The sequence below is a fragment of the Artemia sp. Qi Xiang Cuo genome, chromosome 2 (assembly GCF_049724085.1).
Source record: "Artemia sp. Qi Xiang Cuo chromosome 2, ASM4972408v1, whole genome shotgun sequence".
NCBI lineage: Eukaryota > Metazoa > Arthropoda > Branchiopoda > Anostraca > Artemiidae > Artemia > Artemia sp. Qi Xiang Cuo.
In genome coordinates, this window is record NC_142795.1 from 51,080,630 (window position 1) to 51,100,961 (window position 20,332).

General features: G+C 33.2%; 1 protein-coding gene across 1 annotated transcript in view; it reads right to left on the reverse strand.

Annotated features, from left to right (window-relative positions):
- The window catches only part of LOC148955348 (E3 ubiquitin-protein ligase MYCBP2-like), a 470,872-nt gene that overhangs the window by 100,109 nt on the left and 350,431 nt on the right, over nucleotides 1-20,332 (reverse strand). The window contains 7 exon segments of the mRNA XM_089101721.1: nucleotides 1,515-1,702; nucleotides 3,819-4,050; nucleotides 4,783-4,891; nucleotides 4,894-4,907; nucleotides 10,338-10,463; nucleotides 13,766-14,046; nucleotides 19,745-19,923. Coding sequence (XP_088957847.1) covers nucleotides 1,515-1,702; nucleotides 3,819-4,050; nucleotides 4,783-4,891; nucleotides 4,894-4,907; nucleotides 10,338-10,463; nucleotides 13,766-14,046; nucleotides 19,745-19,923 — 1,129 coding nt within the window.

The window sequence follows — 20,332 nt, forward strand, 5'->3', positions numbered from 1 at the left end:
GCGGACTTTAAACTGATTTAAAACAACTCTAAGAAAAAAAACACTGATAAATTATAACTGACAGAGAAATTTATGCCTTATTGCAAGACAGATTAATTATCCGTATTCTTCGAAATCTTCTCCTTTTTTAACAAGGTTGCCACTGGCGCTAGTGTTAGTGGTATTAACAGCTTTTAATCCCTATATTCCGATGTTAAGTTGCTGAAAACCAGCTCTTATAAATTTCAGATCCTCTTTGCGCCATAATTTGATACACCTGGGTATGAATTTAGAAAGCGATAATTGAAGCTATGGAACACAAGCCTCTAAATTATGAAACATGATGAAACTTAATGTCAAGAAACGTGGAGCATTTATTAGTGAAGGCAATTGTTTTAATGTTTATTCTTTCTATTTTACATGCGCCCCCTTTTAAGATGTGCTGACAAAATTTTGGAAATTAGTAAATTCCTCTACAAGCTGAGAACAAACTGATGAAAAATATAATCCTACCGTGACTGTGCAATGTCATTCAGGTAAGATAAATTTTAATAAGCAGAAAAAATCTGTTATATATAAGCTTCTGTAAACAAGAGCAACAAATCCTGTAAAAATTGCTGCCAAAGCTTTTATTCCAAAAGGAATAATTAAACTAAGTTAGATCTCTTCACTTAAAATGGTATTTTCCGCCTAATAATTTAAACCTTTCACTCAACGTACAAAAATCAACTGTTTTTAATGATAGGTTGCAATAGCTAATAGGATATCTTTAATATCATATTTAATTCTGACGGACAAAACTTTTTTTGCAGTCTAAAAGATTAACCTCCTCCTCTCCACTTTCTATGCCCCCTTGAAGACAAACATAGATTTAAGTATATTTTGTCATATGATGGAAAGAAATCTGAGATTTTTTTGGTCAAAAAGAGTATATCTTTAACCTTCACTCAGCACAGGAGAATTTTTGCTTGCCCCCTCTCCCTCCCCAAAAACAAATCCAGAAATATTGCTGAGGGCACAGCCCTTGAAATTCTTTTGGATCATCGTTGTTCACAAGGCGAAAAGTAGGGAAAACAAATATATTTTAGTTATATTTTCACAGGTTGAGTAAATACTTCTAAAAAAGAAAAAAAAATGTTATTAATATACTGTATATTGCAGTAACGGCAAGTACGGCAGTAAAAGGCAGTAACGGCAATATTAGTTTTGCTTAGTTGTATTCTGTTCCACCATACATACAATTTAGAATTAGCAGCGATTAATATACGATAATGAAGATGACACTAAAGTCTAAACGTACAACTTAAGATAGCAGAGTTTCAAATAATTTATTAACCTTTTTTCAGGCTACTGATTAAAACCCTGGTTGCGATCTGTGTGCGAATTTCGAGAAACTATTTCGAAAGGTATTTTATACATTTTTAAGGACATGCTAAAATTTCAGTTTGGAAAATCAAACGTTAAAATAGTTAAATATTTCCAAATACTAACCCTGAAACTTACTAAAAGCACATATGGTTTGAGTTAAGGCTCACCCTTTAAGGACACAATGGGCTGAACAACAGCTGATGGCTTTGAACTTGGACTTCGGATTCCACTTCGCAACGGGAGTGGACTTCTGTTTGGTGACACCGAACCATTACCATTAGAACTTGATTCACCAATAGCTCTTACAATATCCTTCACCGAGACTCTGTTAATGTCTTGATTCTCTGATGCCACACTAAAAAACATGTCTCAGTTTAGACATTTTTTGTATTTCATTATAACTTAGCATAACATTGACTGTTTAAAAGTTCATAGAATCAATTCGGGTCAAACCATGCAGCAAAATCAAATTTATATATGAATGCAGTAGAAAATTTTCCATAATAAACAAGAAACTAAATCCTGTATTACATTGCAATTAGTCAACTGAAATTTTGAAAGGCATAAATATTATGATAGCAAGAAAATGTTAATATGTGCACATATTTAACATTTAACATTTACCCTACAGCATGACAGCTGTAGGGTTATACTTTTTGCGAAAGTATTCTAGTAAACTAAAACATTCGGTTGTTATGTCTTCGAATATGTAAAACTTCCCAATTGAAGTGAGTCTCAGCCATCCATGAAAAGCTATATAGCATTCAGTTGACATCTTTAAATACCTTCTTAAATTCACATCATGTTTTAAGTGCAAAACACTATTATTTTCATTTCATCTAAGATTTAATATGATAGTTTTTTTTTCATTTCAATAATCATACGGTTGTTATATATTAGTATATGTAAAACTTCACAATTGAAGTGAGTCTCTGCCACCCATGAAAAAACCATAATTTAGATGTCAGCATTCAGTTGACATATTTAAATACCTTCTAAATTCAGATCACATTTGAAGTGCAAAACACTACTATTTCCGTTTCATCTAAAAATTAAGATTATTGTTTTTTTTAATTTCAATAATCATACGGTTGTTATATATTAGTATATGTAAAACTTCACAATTGAAGTGAGTCTCTGCCACCCATGAAAAAACCATAATTTAGATGTCAGCATTCAGTTGACATCTTTAAATACCTTCTAAATTCAGATCATATTTGAAGTGCAAAACACTACTATTTCCGTTTCATCTAAGAATTAAGATTATTGTTGTTTTTTTTATTCAATAATCATACGGTTGTTATATATTAGTATATGTAAAACTTCACAATTGAAGTGAGTCTCAGCCACCCATGAAAAAACCATAATTTAGATGTCAGCATTCAGTTGACATCTTTAAATACCTTCTAAATTCAGATCATATTTGAAGTGCAAAACACTACTATTTCCGTTTCATCTAAGAATTAAGATTATTGTTGTTTTTTTTTATTTCAATAATCACACTTTTTAACATTAAAACTACAGGATTGAATTAATTGCAAAAAGTGTGAGAGCAGAGGATTTCAGCAATAGATTAACCAAAGTATTTTAGACCTTGAATGTAACGAAAGAAAACTCTTCCAATATACTCTTTGATCTCATTCAAGAATTCTTTCGGCTTCTGGCCTTATCTTCCCCCCTTGTGGCTACTTATACTTATAGAGCTACTTATAGAGCTATCCAAGGGATAAGGCGTTTGTCCATCTGAAAAAAACATATTCAACCTACCTAGACACTCTTTCATGATTCGCATGCCTAGTGGGACAGGAGATAAAAGATATAAAAGGAATTTAGAATAAAAGCTTCCCAGTTGATGGGCACGAAAATCCGATTGGTTGAAACATCCAAATTCACAACTGATTGATTTACTTTTCCCACTACATCTGAACTTTTTATTCCTGATTTTCCACAGAACCTCATTATTTTCCTCAGAATTATAACATTCTTGGATGTCAAATATTGTCCCTGCCATTATGGTCCACTCTACTGTTTAATAAAAAAAAATTAAAAGCCATCCTATGATAACTTTTAGCCTTTTTCTGTTCATTTATAATGTAGAGATTATCCCCGCATTCAATAGAAATGCTTTCAATTAATTTGTGAAGGTTCGTCAGAAGAAAAAGGCCATTGATTGGTTGGGAATGGTTGCATGATATTACTTTTAACCAAAAGGAGGCCTTTTCCACTGACAAAACTAAAAAAAATCAATTATAATAAGCACCATTGACTTTTAGATACAAATATATAATTAGTTAAGTAAAATAATATTCTTATGAGCATGAATTGAATAAAAGACGGATAAAATAGACAAAATTTTTACAGGTTATGTTCTAAAATTCAATAAACTAACGGTTTTATTACCAGGTAAATGATGTGAGACAGTAAATTAAACAAAAAAAAAGAGAGAAAAAAACATGAAAAGTTAAAACTACCTTGCTCGATTATTTTCCTGGTTTTCTTTAGAGTTCTCTCTCTTTAGCCATTTTTGCAATACAAAAAACCTTCCTGGACTGCTCGAAGTACTATTTACACCACTACGAACATCAGATGGGCTTTGTTCTGGACGAGACTCTTCTGGACTAATCACAATAGGAGATTCAGGGGTTGACGGCTGGAAACTTCCCCGGATGAAATCCTCCAAACTTGTCTTTGGAGTCTCTCGGCCTTTAATTAAAAATAAATGCTAGCAATTACTTTGACAGGTATTTCTGCAATATTTTTTTTTTAATTAGGTGAAGTGAAATTTTGTTATCTGATCTCAAAACTTGTAAAAACTTGTAATTTGTATTATATTATAAATTAAATTTGAAAGTAAATTATAGCGGTAATAATTTTACCTTTTCTGGTAGTTTTCCTTTTTCTTGTGCTGAAGAATTTTTTGTGAAGACTTTATGCATGCATATTATCCAAAATACATATTTATTTTTCTTAATCATTTTTATACATTCCTGAAAAAGGCTTATGCCAGCTGTGCCTTTCACTCAGACGATCTGTCTTGGCTTTTTCCCCAATTAGCCATGTATTTATGACAACTTGATTTTAATTCAAATTTTTATTTTTGAATTAAAATCAAGTTGCCATCAGTCCATGGCTAATTGGAGAAAAAGCCAAGACAGAGTCTGAGTGAGAGGTATAGCTGGCATACTCCTTTTTCAGGGAAATAAATATTTTTTTTTTATACTCTATTAGCCTGAATTCCTAATTTAGTTGTTCTTCATGATTTTTTTTTGTATTTTTTTTACGGTAATTATATAACATTACTTTCTTCAGATACAACTATTTAAAAAAAGCCTAATTATAAGAGAATCAGTTGTCTATAGTAGACACGCTTCTTCAATAAGGATATGTGAGGTAGACAAGAATCAATTTCTACAGCTAACAAAAGGATATACTAACTGTTACTTCTCGTCCGTCTCGGGGACTGTACGTTATTTTGTCTACTCTGTCTAAGACGTTGGTTATCTTTTTTCCATCTGAGCCTGAAGTTAAGGGAGACATTCGTGCACATGAGTCAGATGACCCTAAAAAAGGAAAATATTAAGTGAAGAAGTGTAGCAATGAGTGACAAAATCAACGATCCCACTTCCTTATTTGCCTGCCCAAAAACTAGATGGGTCTCTAATTCGATTATTATTTAATAAAACCAATACCCAAGGACTACTAAATCAACAAGTAGATAACATTATCGTAAAATTTCCACGAAGAAAATAGTTTGAATATTTGAAAATATTAGCAAAATAGGGTTTTTTTTTCATTGATTATAGAAATTATTGCTTTTTTTTAATGATTTAAAATTTATTTTTCCTCAACACGGAAAATTATCCCCATGGAAACACCCCAAGCACCCCCCCCCCCCCCTAAAAATGTTTGTATACTAGTCAATAACAAATACTATACGTAAACAATGGGCAAATTTTATAACTTAAAGACCTATCCCTAGGAGCTGGGGGGGACATGTTATCTCCAACGTCACAGTTTTGTTCTTATTTTATGAAGATCAAAAATAAAATAAAATAAAGGGCAAACTAAAGCACGAAACGAGGAGAAATAGTCATATGATAAAAGAACTTAAAACGAACAAAAATTCGTATAAATGAATAGATGAAGTGAAAATGAACAGAAATAAAAGTTAATATCGAAGAAACTAGTGTTGTAAAATTATCGTAAAATAAAAAATTCTGTAAGTAAAATTGGTAAAATTGGTAAAATAAGGTAAAATTGGTAAAATAAGGTAAAATTCCTAAAATAAGGTACTACATAGGAAATATAGAGTAAAATTGGTGTTTTAGAGTTGCCCTGTAGCTACAAGTCAGTTGATACTTTCTTTTTAAGCATCACTTACAGCTTTTAATTAAATTTTTTAATGATTCTGATTTTCCTGGATTTTAAAAAGGTAATGCCCCTTCATCGAGAGTTTCACCAAGTTAATTAACTGTCTGGTTTATCCCTTTGGTAATCTTGTGCCTAGGGTAATAGCTCAGCAATTGGACAGTACCTGATTTTGGACACCCATTTTATAAAAAAAATAAAAATCATTTTTTTAATTAAATTTACCATGATTTGGAAGTAAAATCATATTTGTAATTTTTTCTACATTTAAACCTAAGAAATGTTACCCTAACAGCCTTGCATATTTAAATAGCCGTTTTCAGCCAAATTCCTCATATAATATATATTTTATTGTTCATTTATTTATAAAAGTAATGAATACAATTAAAAAAGAGATTTGTAACACTTTGTTAACTTTGATTAACTAAGCACTGGTCATAGTAGCGGAACATTTAGTCACTTTCAGAGTCATTAAGACTGTTTTAAACAGGATTTGCTTGCGAATCTAGCTCCTCTCCTTCAGACTTAGATTCTGATGACCGTGCCTGTTCCAAAGCCCCCTCCCCTACCCCTAAACGAAAGTCCTGGGAACGGCCCTTAGGATTGTATATCAATTTCTACCTCCACCCTCCCTTTGTCTCTCCTTTAGAGCTTGTTCTGTATTTACCTGGAGATTCTTTCAAAACAACTGCTGAAACAGAAGGGCGCCGTTAAACACGAATAAGAATTTCTTTTAGACACTGTAGTCATTAACAACTGATTCGGAAGCCATTCGTTCAAAATCAGGATAAATATTAGAAAATGGCACTGGAACGTTTGATTTTCAATTGACTGAGTCCCCTCCAAAGCTTATTCGACCACCCCTTCCACATGAAGTATCTCAGGGAAAAAATAAATGAACAAATATTAATACATTGAACCCTTATTAGTCTTTACTATAGGTAATGCATTACGATTGCCCCTATCTTAAACAAGGGAGTAGAAATTTCAATTTCCTTCTAATTATATATTCCTATAAACTCAATTTACAACAACTTCAAATCAAAGGATTCAAATAAAGTTTCTTCAGTTTACATTAAGATCATCTGACCACACTTTTAATTAAAATTAGGTCAGTATACAAGCTAAGTCAATAACTAAGCATCAAATTATTGCCCAATCTAATTGATGAATAGTCTTTCATTTGTTCTGGCTTGCTTTTTGGTTGGTTTGATTCAGTCTTTTTCTGCTCGGTTAAAATTAATTCAAAAGGTTACTTTTCCTTTTTTTGAGAACTGAAGACGGCTGGGCGGAAATCCCAGACGAAATATCCGCCTCTATCATTTTCGCTTCATTTTTGTCAGCTGGCTGAAATTACCCTCATTTTTCTCGGCTATTTAAATTTTTTTTTTCTTGTTTGTCATATGTCAATCCTGCTTCTAGGCCTTCCTGTCTCTAACAGTTCACAGAACTAATGCAATTTCATTTCAGCTAATATTTAACTATTTTAAAATTATAATTACCAGTACTATAATGCACTATATCTTTCTGATAACAAGAGACCTAAGTCCAACAGACCGCCTTTTAAACCAGGGAATACAGCTATAAACATAAAAAAATAATATTTAATCGTTTTTCTGTCAGTCTCTTCGCGCTTTTGTGCTCTGAAAATTACACAGCATCGTAAAATATGTCAGTAAAATATGTAAGATACCGGTAAAATACATAAAATACTGGAAAAATAGGTGAAATACATAATTTACGTAAAATATGTAAATTACGTAAAATTGGAAAAATATCAATTTTACGGGGTTCCGTAAAATTACGGTAAAATACGTAAAATACCCAATTTTACCATGACATATTTTACAAGTTACAACGAAACACTTAAAACGAACAGATATTGCTATAAGTAAGAGCTGTACTACCACCTTCTGTAAACCCCCTAAGGGTTATCATTAGGGGGTTCATTTTTCTTTCAATTAAAACGATAAGTGTTTTGAACAATATTTATTTTATCATACTCTTTCAAAAATTTAAATACTGATTCATTTATAGGAAAAACTGACAATTCCTTAAAACAAAAACTTGTGTAACAACTAATTTGGTGATGCCATTTTGAAAAAAAAACTTGTTTTCGTCAATATTTTTTCCTTTCTTTCTCAATTCCCCCTTAAGATTAGGTGTCGTGTCAGATCTATTGAAACAATTTGTACTTGAAGCATTTTCCTTTATGACTAAAATAACTTTAAAAAAAACAAATAAATACTAACGAAGTTTCTGAGGGAAAAAATAAGCAAAGTGTGAGAGTCAGTTTAGTTTTGTTATTTGAACATCACTTGCTTTCATCACCATTTTTCTTATTTTTCTAGGTATTTATTTTTAGTTCCTAGATTCATAAAAGTAAAACCGTTCTAACCGCAGACAATTTGAGCCTGTTCTTTATGTAATGACGGCAGCACAGGCTTGATACAGCCACCCTGTGAAAAATACAAATTCTTTCTTAAAGTCCTGGCCTATTTAGATCGTTTTTGTGGCCAGTCATCGCTGTTCCTTGACTTCCAACCGTAGATTTCATTGTCCATTTTTGTTTATCTTTATCTCAGAAAAAATTTTCCACGCCATTCGCTTTAGCAGTTTAGATTCATACATCATCTCATTTAATTTCTTAATGCGTTACAGATAACAAATACGTCTTTTTCAGTACATCATCTCATTTAATTTCTTAATGCGTTACAGATAACAAATACGTCTTTTTCAGTTTCCAACCATAGATCATTGTTAAAAATTTCGTTTACACTTCAATGTGATTATAACTGTCGTTTGTTCCATAACAGTTTCTTTAGCTGTTGCGATTCCCACTTTCACCAGTTTTCTAATCACATTTATCCGTGCTTCATTTTCATTAATCAAATCCTTATACATTTTAAATGACCTTAAATTAGAATTAGCGCCTTTGTGGAATTACGATTTTTCTGTTATTGGACCTTTAAGTTTTGCCTTGGCTTGTCTTTTGTCATTATGAAAAACATAACGCCGAACCTTTGTTTTTTAACAAAAGCTGATGGAGTATCAGGATCTTGGATAACGTCCTTATAGGCTCTAATGTCGTTATTTATAACTATTTGAACGTTATTTATATATAACGTTATATAACGCTATTTATAACATTATGAAATACCTATCACAGAAACTTTTTTTTTTTAACAAAGGCATGGTAAGCATTGATGATCTTATCCATGTCAAAATCCCAAACCAAATTATCATAACTATTATTTTCAATTTTGGCACGTTTTGACTCCGATGTCGCTTATCTTTTAACCCTACTTTCCTTTCTTCTTCACTTTTGATATTCATTGGTTCAGGTAATTTTCAACGATTCTTCGTTTTTGTTGCGACTACTAGTCTATTTTTAACTGACAGTCCAGGCTGTCAACTTGTGAATTTTTAAGATGGTGGGACAAAATCTTCTTTTTCTTCCAACGATTTATCATTTATGATAATTGTAAATTTTCGTTTTTTGGGTCTCGTCTCATTTCATAGTCTAGGTTTTTGATTTTCGACCATTATGAATTTAATCTGTTCGGAATGTTTTTTTCGTTTTTTTTTTGGTCTTATCACATTTGATAGTTCAGATTGTTCCAAAGAATCCTCATTTAAATTCTCAAAGATATTTCATTATTCAAGCACGTCCGATTTCTAACAACGATTTCCACTAAGCCTCAAGCTTACGGTTTTCCTTTTTATGGTTTTTGAATTGTTGTAATCCCTTTTCATACATACAAATATTTTTGCAATTACCAATTTTTTGCCGTTTAAGCAATTTAATGTAAACTTTTCCAGGCATGAAAATCTTCAATTTTTTAACATAAGTGTGGCAACGTCATTGCAGTATTGCAATGATGTATAGAAAAAGGACGTCACTGACATGAATCTTTCTTCCAAAATTAAGGCTCTTAACGAATTTTTTCAGACTTCTGACCTATCTAGATCGTTTTTTTATGCGAGAACATCCCAAAATACCAATTTTCCCGAAAAAATATGTAGTCGTTTTTGAGAAAAAATACATAAGTAAATACATAAATATATATACAATTATTGCTCGTTTATAAAGATATATATATATATATATATATATATATATATATATATATATATATATATATATATATATATATATATATATATATATATATATATATATATATATATATATATAGTATATATATATATATATATATATGTATATATATATATATATATATATATATATATATATATATATATATATATATATATATATATATTTTCTAGTAAGGCACAAATGAAACTGTAGCCTCTAAGATGATCTGAGGGGGAGAGGAAAAAAAAGCGACGGAACAAGATTTCATTTTAACCTAGCTTGGTTGGTGTCTATATTTCAATATTAATCTCAAATTTGTAATCAGCAAGCTAAAAAATTCACAGAAGCCTTTAAGGTAATCAATAACCCTCTAAAGTAGCATAAGCTTTTATTGTATGTTGAATAAGACTGCTTATGGAGAATATTAAATTAAAGAGCTTGAAGGAAAAATTCTGTGTCAGACTATAGTAAAAATGTCCTGAACTTACGAGCAATTATGTAATTGAGGGATACTATCTACCTGATTGTCTTCTATTTCCTACAGTAGGCTGAAATGCGTCCGAATTTCTTTGATCAAGAGTAGTTGGCTGCTGAAACTTTCCAGTGCAGTGTAGACTATATAAGTAGGCTTCTTCACTCTGTAATACTGAAAAGTCCCATATTCAAAATAACTAATTCATACTAGGGATGGCTTACAAAAAAATACATCTTAAAACTATTAATGAAAAAAAACGAGAGCTATGGAACTTGCAATTTGCTTCGAAACTAGATAATATTTTGTCAAAGTGTGTTTTTAAATTTTCGGTTACTATGGGCTGTGGCGTACCCATTGCGCGGTTACAGTTACTGCTGCTATCATAAAATGTTTTTCAGCTTGGAAAACTGAAATTGGGGCTCATGAGTGACACTTGAGTGGAATTTCTTTTCTGGGTTCTGGGTAAAGTCCTGGGGGAGGAGGTAAAGTTTTCAGGAAAAGAACTTAGCTTAAAAAAAACAACAAGAAAATGCGAAATATATAGGAAACATAGAAAGTAATAAAATACATTGTAAATATTTTCAAGATTTAAAAGCAGCCTCTCCTAAATTCCCCTCCCAAGTTAATTGCCCATGCAAAAGTTTCACTCTAGAATTACTAGATTTCTAGAATAAATTCAAAATTTCTCTCTAGGGGTCCAATAGCTAGCTGAATCTAATAGAAAAAGGTAACTTGATATTAATCGATGGGGCAAAAATTAATAAATATTAATCAGTCATGATTATACAAAAAACTCCCGACCTTAAAACAAGAATTAGAACCATAATCTTTTGAGAAGACTAATTTTTGGTTATTCATCAACCACAAATTAAAATGATTGTAAGAGATTTGGTGAAAATTCAGCAACGACCATGGATACTTGCTTCCAGTCTGCAATGAAACATAATTTTCTCTTTCAAGGATTCATACTGGCTAAATACTTCGAATGGAAGGAAGTCCAGCTGAAAAACTGTGCGCATTTTTAAATAAAATCGGAAAATTCATCCCTGACTGAAAAATAAAACCTTAATCTGAAATTGATAAAATGTAAGAAAATGATTATTTGCCACGTCAACATTGATTTATCAACTCAATTCGGGGAAGTTCCAAATCCACAGCATAAGGCCTACAACTTTCAGCAAAAATAAGCAATACCATAGTTTCAAAGCAAGCGAGGGTAATGGCATTAACCTATACTGCTATCCAATGGAAAAAGTACTTATGACTGCTTCCAATACTCTGAGAAATCACAAAGACTTGAAGTTCGTCCTTATCAAAGTTTTTATGGTATTTCACTGACGAGGATGGCGAAGTATTTTATAGCAGATGGCAGAAGAAGTAGGTGGATATAGTTTTATTGTGGAATCAGATATGAATTAACTCTCAGAATTGATTGAATGGATAGGTGACAGTAAGGCTTTCGAACATATCTTTTTGTTTTTGTTATAAATGTTTGAGAGGGGAGGGGAAAATAGTAACGCGTTCTTTCTTTTGGAAGACCATACAATTTCAATAAATGCATATATGGCCAGACCTAATTATGCTTCCAGCTAATTATGTTGCCCAAATGATTGAAATTGATGGAAAACTTAAGTTTTCTTATACAGAATATATATCAGGAAAATGCATCAAAATCAAAAGTTCAAAGCAATAGTTTAAAATAACAACAGTTGAACGATGCAAAAATCAGAAATTTTTGGTTTCAGCATAAAAGTTACAAATCTTTTTTTGGATAAGCACACGATTTTACTTTAGTGTCCAAGCGTAATTGGAACTAATACTCCTAATTATTTGTTCTTCTCATGGCGTCATGAATGATCATGATCGAGCTATTTCAAAACTCAATATGGGCCTTTTATTTCATTCCTTGTTTTTCCCGTAATACGAGCCGTGCTATCTTCGAAAACTTATTTCCTTACATTTAAACCCTTCTGATGAATTCAGCAATCTTGAAATTCTGACTTCATGCCAAGTTTTGTCATGCTTGGGCCCAGGAGAAAAACTGGCTTGGGAGGGGGCTTAGTTATACTCCGATATTTCCATCTAAGTCAAACTTCCTGTGACCACAGGTTCAATACGATCAGCCTGGTGAAAAAATATCACACAAGGATTCAAGTGGCTCGAAAATTCCATCAGATTTTTTGGGAACCCAGAACTTGACGTTAGAGATCAAATTAATGAACAATTTCGCAGTGGCGAGCGGTAAGGATTTGTTACAAAGAACTACAATGAATTAAATATCTTGGATAGACCAGGGCATTATATTAAAAACAAACAGAAACTAAATCCCAATTTTTAAATGCATAAGTCTAGTTATAACCAATCTTTACGATAGATAGCCAAGGTTAAGGGTATTTTCACAGTTGAAAAAAGTTTAGAAGAATAGGAAGACAAGTCAGCGAACTAAGATTAGAATACTGCTAGCTACAGCGATGACAATGATCAAATATGGTTCTCAAGCATGGGCACTCCGAAAAACGGAGGAAGATTTGCTAGATGCTTTCCAGAGAAATTGCATACGGATTGTTTTGGGTACCCAGATGACTGACCATATTTCAAACAACAGGCTTTAAGAAAAGAGTGGTTCAATCCCGCTTTCTAGGGCTATAATGAGAGAAAGGTTGAGGTTCCTAGGGTCGTGTTTTGCGGATGAAGAATGACAGATTGCTAAAGATTGCCCTTTTCGGCGAACCATCTAGGGCTAAACGGAAAGCAGGTCATCAGCGGTTGAGGTAGGAGAATGTCATAAGGAAATATTTAAGGGAAATGGAAACTTCCTGGGAGGGTGTAAAGAGGGAGTCTTTGAATAAATTAGGATGGAGGAAGAGCGTGCGTATTTGTGTTGGTCTCAGGCAGCTTGGTGTTGCGGTGAATTGTTAATTGTAGCAGCAGTAATTTACGCTAAGGCTGAAAAGAATTACGGAGCGCAGAAAAGAATAAGCAGTTAGTAATTAAACTTTAGCGCAAAAAGTAAAGGGGGGTTGAGGGAGGCGGCAGTCCCCCATATTTTTCGTTTTGAGTTTTAATGTTGTTTCTTCCTTTTATCTGAAAAAAGAGTTGTACAGATATTGACTGATTCTTTGCAAATTTCGATAATTTACATTAAAGTAGCGAAGTTGCAATTTATAAATATCAGCAATCTCAGAGTAAGAGTCCAACTTAGAAAACTTTGGAATCGAATTTCCGCAAAATTCGACAAATTCTTTAAACACAAACAATCAACAAAAGCTAAATAAGTCACTGCAAAGATGTTTTTGGTGAATTGGAAATAATTGAAAAATAAACAAATAATAATAGTTGCTGCAACAATGATGATATCTTCGTTAACTATTTTTGTATGGAATTTCCATGATGTGCTACCTTCTTCATGAATTTATATTCTTTAAATTAACATGATACATTAAAAATGAATTGCAAAGATCTCTCTCACTCACCGACATCTTTTTCCTTTTCCAAATACAACTGATTTGGGTATCCTTTTGCTGCTACTAAACTCCAAGCCTGGTCTTCATCGCCCAAAGAAGCAAAACAATATTTACGGGCGCTCCGAGGGAGCAGCATAGCCCAAATGCCTTCTGATGTAAAGCTGACTTCATTGTAAGCCAAAACTGCATTTCCCATGCTAAGAATTCCTATGGCTGGTGAAGTCACTGTTGGCTGAGATCGGATATTGTGTCCAGAAGCACCACATCTTTTAACTCGGTATAGTGAAAACCTAAATTAGATGTGTTTATGAAAGTATAATCTACACATAATTTAACTATATGTTCAACTATAAATCAAACTATATAACAATATAATTTAATCTGTATTAGGGTGTTATTGCTTAAAGAGTTCAGTTTTGCAATAGTATAACAAAGACAGCTACCTATGAAATCCAGAAGAGAGCTGGATGTTGAACCATTTTCACAGTTTTTAATATAACTCCATAATAGACACTTTCCCATTCTAATTAAAGTAGATATCCAAATGTTACTATGAGTGCTTCTATTGAAAACTAGCCTTTTTTTTGTATATATTCAAAGCCCGAAGATGTCTAAAATATGCTTCTCAAGCGTTAACGTTCGACCTTTTGCCAAATCATCACAAAGGCAAAATGCTAGAATTAATGGTCTAAACCAATGATTTACCAATCAACAAGGTTCTACAGTGGCTTACACATGAAGCTTTACAAATTATAAATAATTTAAGAACGTTAAAACCAATAAAAATATCTTGGAACACTCCCGAAGACTAAAAAAAGGAATTCTGAAGTTCGTAAACGCAATATGAAACAAAATTTAATATTTTGTATTTTCTCTAGTTAAAAAATTAAAATTTACAATAAAACTGTAAAATACCTTAATAAAGCTTTTAGCTGAATATCGTAGTGTACTATTTACACTAAAATACATATAAAATGTTCGTGTTTGGGCTACATCAGAGGCTTTTTCCTAAATTAAATGAGGCTCAGAAATAGAAAACAATCTTTCCTATAAGGCTTCTTGTAGCCTGTTATATAGGAGAAAAATTAATGAATCTACAATACAAATTCAAAACAAAGAACAAAAACCAAGTATAGCCTAATACATCCTAATGAGCCAAAACATCCACATGGCAGAAATGGCAAAATGAACAAGAAACTTATAAATATTATAGAAAAATAAACAGAACTCATTTAAATAGCTTTAATTTTACGCGTCAGAATAAGTTTTAGAGACGACTTACACACATTACAAGAATATCATTAGTTACTCAATTAAAGTGTCAAAGAGGCGATTCTGATGGATTGACTGTCTCGGATAGCTTATTGATCAGGCTAGAGCATTTGAGTTAGAATTATACATTAAAGCTACCCATCACTTTTTCTCAGAGAAGACCCACTCTTTCCCCCATCACAACATAAGAGGTTTCAGGAAATAGTAAACAGGGGTCGTACAGTGAGCAACGTCCAAAATAAGGGAACTTCCTAACACCGAAATAGGGACCAGGTTAACAACCAGATTAGCAAACCAAAGAACAGTACCCGGCATGACCTTCTGGGTAACATGAAAGAAACCATAAGTCAACAATCCTTGGAAGCCCATGGAAAAAGCTAAACACCGCTATACCGACTAAGTTGTTTATTCAAGCAGTTGATCAGGACTGCTTTGTCACTGTTATCCTAACAGTCTACTATACTACATTCTTTTTACCATAGACGCTGCTCGAGCCGTCCAATAGTGACCAAGTCTTTAAGCTACTGAAAAATCTAGGTTTGCTGTTACCTGTATGGGATACAGTTTCAGGCCTTTTTTAAAGTAGAGATCCAGACCTGTAGTTCTTTTTCCCACCATTTACTATCCCTTTTCGCAATCTGAAATCCCCAGGTCAAATATTCAGATTTTCCTCCACCGAGTCTTATAAACAGAATAACACTAACTTAGTACTCTATTTAGTTTCCTGATAGTCACACTAACATATCAATCCTTGATAGTCATGTGTGCCGTTAGGGTTTATGACACTTGAAAACAACATTAAGTTTATAGATAAGAATTTAATAGTTTTCTTAATTACCGAAGGAAATTGAAGGAATTTACGACGAGAATGATGGTTATGTTCGGATATTGCTTTCTAATCGACGAAATCCCCCAGCCGAACTTGCGAGCGACGCGTGAATTGTGCTGGCTCTGGTGGGGTGGGGATATTCCGGCTACAAGATCACCTTTAAATGTCAGCAGAAGTTTATTCAGACTGTCCTCAGGACTGTCTTCTACGAATTGTAACATTTCAGATGCACCTGGTGAGTCATCACATCCCAAAGTCCATTAAATTGCTCAAAAATAAATGGTAAGTGTGACATGCCGTTCCATTTTTTTAATTTCCCGCAATTTTTTCTGTCGTTGAAAACTCAAGCATTTTCTCTTCTGGTGTTACTGCTAGTAAAAAGCCAGAAAACAAAACGCCTAGAAGCTTCTGGCGTTCCACACAAAACTAAATCCAAAAAGTGTTCAAACACGGCTTAGATTTCCGTTCGGTCTGTTTAAAAATCATGAAGATTCTGACACCCTACCCGAGAAAATCTGACTATTTTTCCGACACTTTAGGCTACTAGTCCGAAATCCAACAAATATCCGACTCCAACCGAAAAATGTGACTATATTTCGACTTCAAGAATTAATTCGATTTAGACTCTTTTGGCTCTCCTTTTCCGCCGACACAGATTTTTATGGTTGGGTCGCTGTGGACCATGGGTCTTATGGGCCAGTCCAGTACAAAATGATAGGATACATTTCTTGGTATCAAAACTGGGATAAAAGATCAGACTAATAATGTAAAACAAACATGTGTCAATCTTCAAAAGTTTTCCCTTCCTCAAACTAGTGGTAAGGGGTTTTTAAAAATCGCTAACAGAACGGACCACCAATTTTGTAAGTTTTAAACTCCTTCTTCAGCAAAAAAAAATCAAAAACATTGGACAAATATCCGTTTTTACTGAAAACCCGACAAAATTCCTAAATCGGACATGAATATTTTTTTTCCGACGAGAGGACCGCAGCATCAGTACTAAACAAACTAAAAGTAGATGGCGTAATGAAACCCTCTGCGACGCAATACAGCTCCTAAATGACGGGATGAGATAAAATAATCTCATGTCACTGGCTAAAGGCTTGTTTTTATAGGCAATGAAAAACTGCATTAAATAAAAGAAAAAAAAGAGGAACAGAAATAGGAACTTTGAGGACCTTTTTTTCTTAGGGACTTTTGTGGCTTTAGGGACTTTTCATAATGAAGACATGTATATTTGACAAAGTAGTCTCTACAATCAGGTCCCCAGTTTCAAAATTCAATATATGATTCGTGGTACTAGCTCTCAACCACATTCAAAAGCTTGGAAGTTCTATTTTAAAAGTGCCGTTGAACATGTGGTCAAATCAAAATACGGTAACAGAACCAATATGTCCATTTTGGCTAGATTCGTCGTGGCATCCATGCATAAAATACTAGTATTTATTGGAGATAATATCGTTTCAATAAACTTCGATTTTAGGGTACTTTGAATTGTAAAAGTAGCGTTCATCTTGAATTTTCAATAAACAAAGACTAATTAGTTTCCGTTTATGTTTCCACTTAGATTTCTGTCACACTTATGTAGGTTTAAAGAACAGTGGTCATTTATCTGGTGGTCGAATCCTCAATATTTGTTCATCTGGCTTTGTAGATTTGGAGCTGATGAGGGTTAGAGATTTAATTTTTTTGCAATAATCACTCCGTAAATTTTTCAATAAAGTAATTTCTACTTGTATAAGGAATTTTAGGAAAAGAAGAAAAGTTGACACCAATTAAAGAACTAAGACCAAAGTGAAAAACAGATTAAAAGTTCTGCAACATTTTCCTGTTGTTAGTGAATAGTTATGGCAGATGCTTAGAAAAATGAACATTTATAAACCCTATAACAGGCAAAAATCCTACTTCTAGTCATTTTAATCCAGAAAGTAATCCTATAATAAATTTAATTAATAGTGATCAGATAAAGGCCATACAGCTCCAATGTTTTATTATTATTATTTTTTTCCCAGAGGCACATCATATGGAAGGGGCCATCGCATAAACTTCGGAGGGGGCTCATTTGATTGGAAATTGAAAGTCCGAGTTCACTTTTTAAGAGTCATAAGAGATCCAAGGGCAACTAGCCCCCTCCCCCCCTCACGCCTTCTTTTCCTAAACCCACCCGATGAAAATTTTGAGATAGTCATTTTGTTAAAAATAGTTCAAAGGTCAGATAAGAAAAACTCCATTGTCAACACAACCCCCAGGGCCCGGGGGAAGACTTTCTAAGTTATGCCCACTAGGCATGTATGGTTCTTATGAAAGAGATGCTCCTATAAACTTCACAGAGGGGTAATTTGATCGGAAATTGAAGGTTCTAGATCACTTTTTAAGAGTCAAGAGATTCAAGGGCATTGATTGTTTATTTAATTTCTGTTCGTTTCGGGTTTCATTTATTCTTTAATAGTAATTTCTAGTCGTTTTGAGTTAGAATTTTAACAGGTATTTGTATCTGCTGATCTTAATTTTAAAATAGCCTTTAGTTTTCTTTTAAGAACTTCTTTTCCGAAAAGTTTTTTTTTTATTAATTAATAGAAAAAATGTGTGAGGATAGAGATTCATCAACAAGTTTCTCAATTATACCAGTAACAGCCTTTGACTTAGAACTTTTGGAACAATTTTTTTAAGGCCCGAACTATTGGTATTGATTTTCACGAGTGTCTGACAAGAAAAGCAGTTGTCTTTACAAATAGCAAAATAAAGTCATAGTCTCAATTTTTTTTTCTTTTAATATGCTCTCCACTTTAGGATATTTTGCATTGGGATACTTTAATCGGTGGTGTTGTGTTTTAAGAGGCAACTGGCAACTGAATATTAGTGACTCGCGTGTTGTTTTTTGTATCGGCCTCATCTCGATGAACTTTTTTCTCATTTCTATTCGTTTTAGCCACTTCAAAATCCACTATACACTAGTCATCGAGAAAGATATTTTGAACAAGAAGCTGGAAAGCACCATCACTCATTTTTTTCGTTTTGTTTTTCTTTTCGATTTGGCAAAGCAATGCCGATCAAAATAAGCAAAAAAAGCTACTTTATAATGATATGTTTGAACTCAAATATAGTTCTTTGCAATTCCGAAAGGAAACCAAGAATGCTGTGTAAGGGAGGACTAGCGGGTCTAAGAAATTTATAGAGACTAAACACAAATGCCAATCGAGTGAGTTCAGCATAGTTGGATGGAGCATAAATTTAAGAATTGACTAGTTCTATATCAAGAAATGAAAATAAATAGAGAGAGAGAAAGAGAGAGAGGAGGAGGAGAAAGAGGGAGATAGTGCAAGAGAGAGGGAGAAAGAGAATGCCTCTTAGGCTTCTTTCACAAAAACCTTTAAGGCACCACAGCATGGATTATCGTCATCCCAGTAATGCAAATCATTCCTCACAGCTATAGTGAAAAGTGTTATCACGTGCTTAATTTTTATTATTATAATATTTTTTTTTTCGTTTACTTCTCGTCTAATTTTTCTTTTTTTCGATTTGGCAAAACGACGCTGATCAAAACTGTACTTCAAAATGCGAAGTTTCTTTTAAATCAAATATAGTTTCTTTCGCTTGGAAAAGGAAACCAGGAATGCTACGTAAGGGAGAACTAGTGGATCTAAGAAATTCATAGAGACCCATGAATAAGGCTAAAAAAAATAATAGAAAAACTGATGAAAACTTGAAAATTTTACATCACTTCAGGGTAAATACACGAATTTCGTACAGGCTTGGTTTCCATGTAGGAAAATTCATATTTATAACCCCCCCCCCCCGGATAAAAACGGAAATAGTATGTCTAAGGCAGACAACATTGTTATACTAGAATAGTGGCTAATTTCTTCATTAAAGCATAAATAATTTACCATTCACTATTTTCTTCGTTAGATTCACCGGTTTTCTTTAAATCATCGATGGGGAAAAGAAGGCGTCTCTCATACGGTTTGTGAAATTGTAAGCACCAACCTTCCCCATGAGGAGTATTGCACCAGCTGAGTATTGATTCCGGTGCAAGTCTAAGCCAGACTCCATCCTCATTTTCTAGCTGGAACAGGATAACAATAAGATTACTCAGAAAAGAATCAACGAAGGAATAAACAAAAAAGAACAATGAAATATAAAAAGGAGTCCCATCGTTCTTCTTGTTTCCTGATTTCTGAAAACATTCAGGTATCTGAGCCCTATTCGTTTTACACGATAGCTTTGCCTGAAGTTGGATACTGGCTCTGGCTCCGTAGATAGGATGTAATCTGGGGGGATAGATAAGGGGGTTAAGCCCCTTCAGTAAGGATACAACTCTGAAAGAGTTTTGTGTTTAATTCATGTTTAGGCATTACACAATGCAAAGCTAGGCATTGTCCGCATTGTAGTGAAAGGTTCACTTTCCAATGTATGCAAGCTTTTATCGTTACTGGGTTCTGAGTCCTCTGAAAATTGGCTCAACTCATGATACG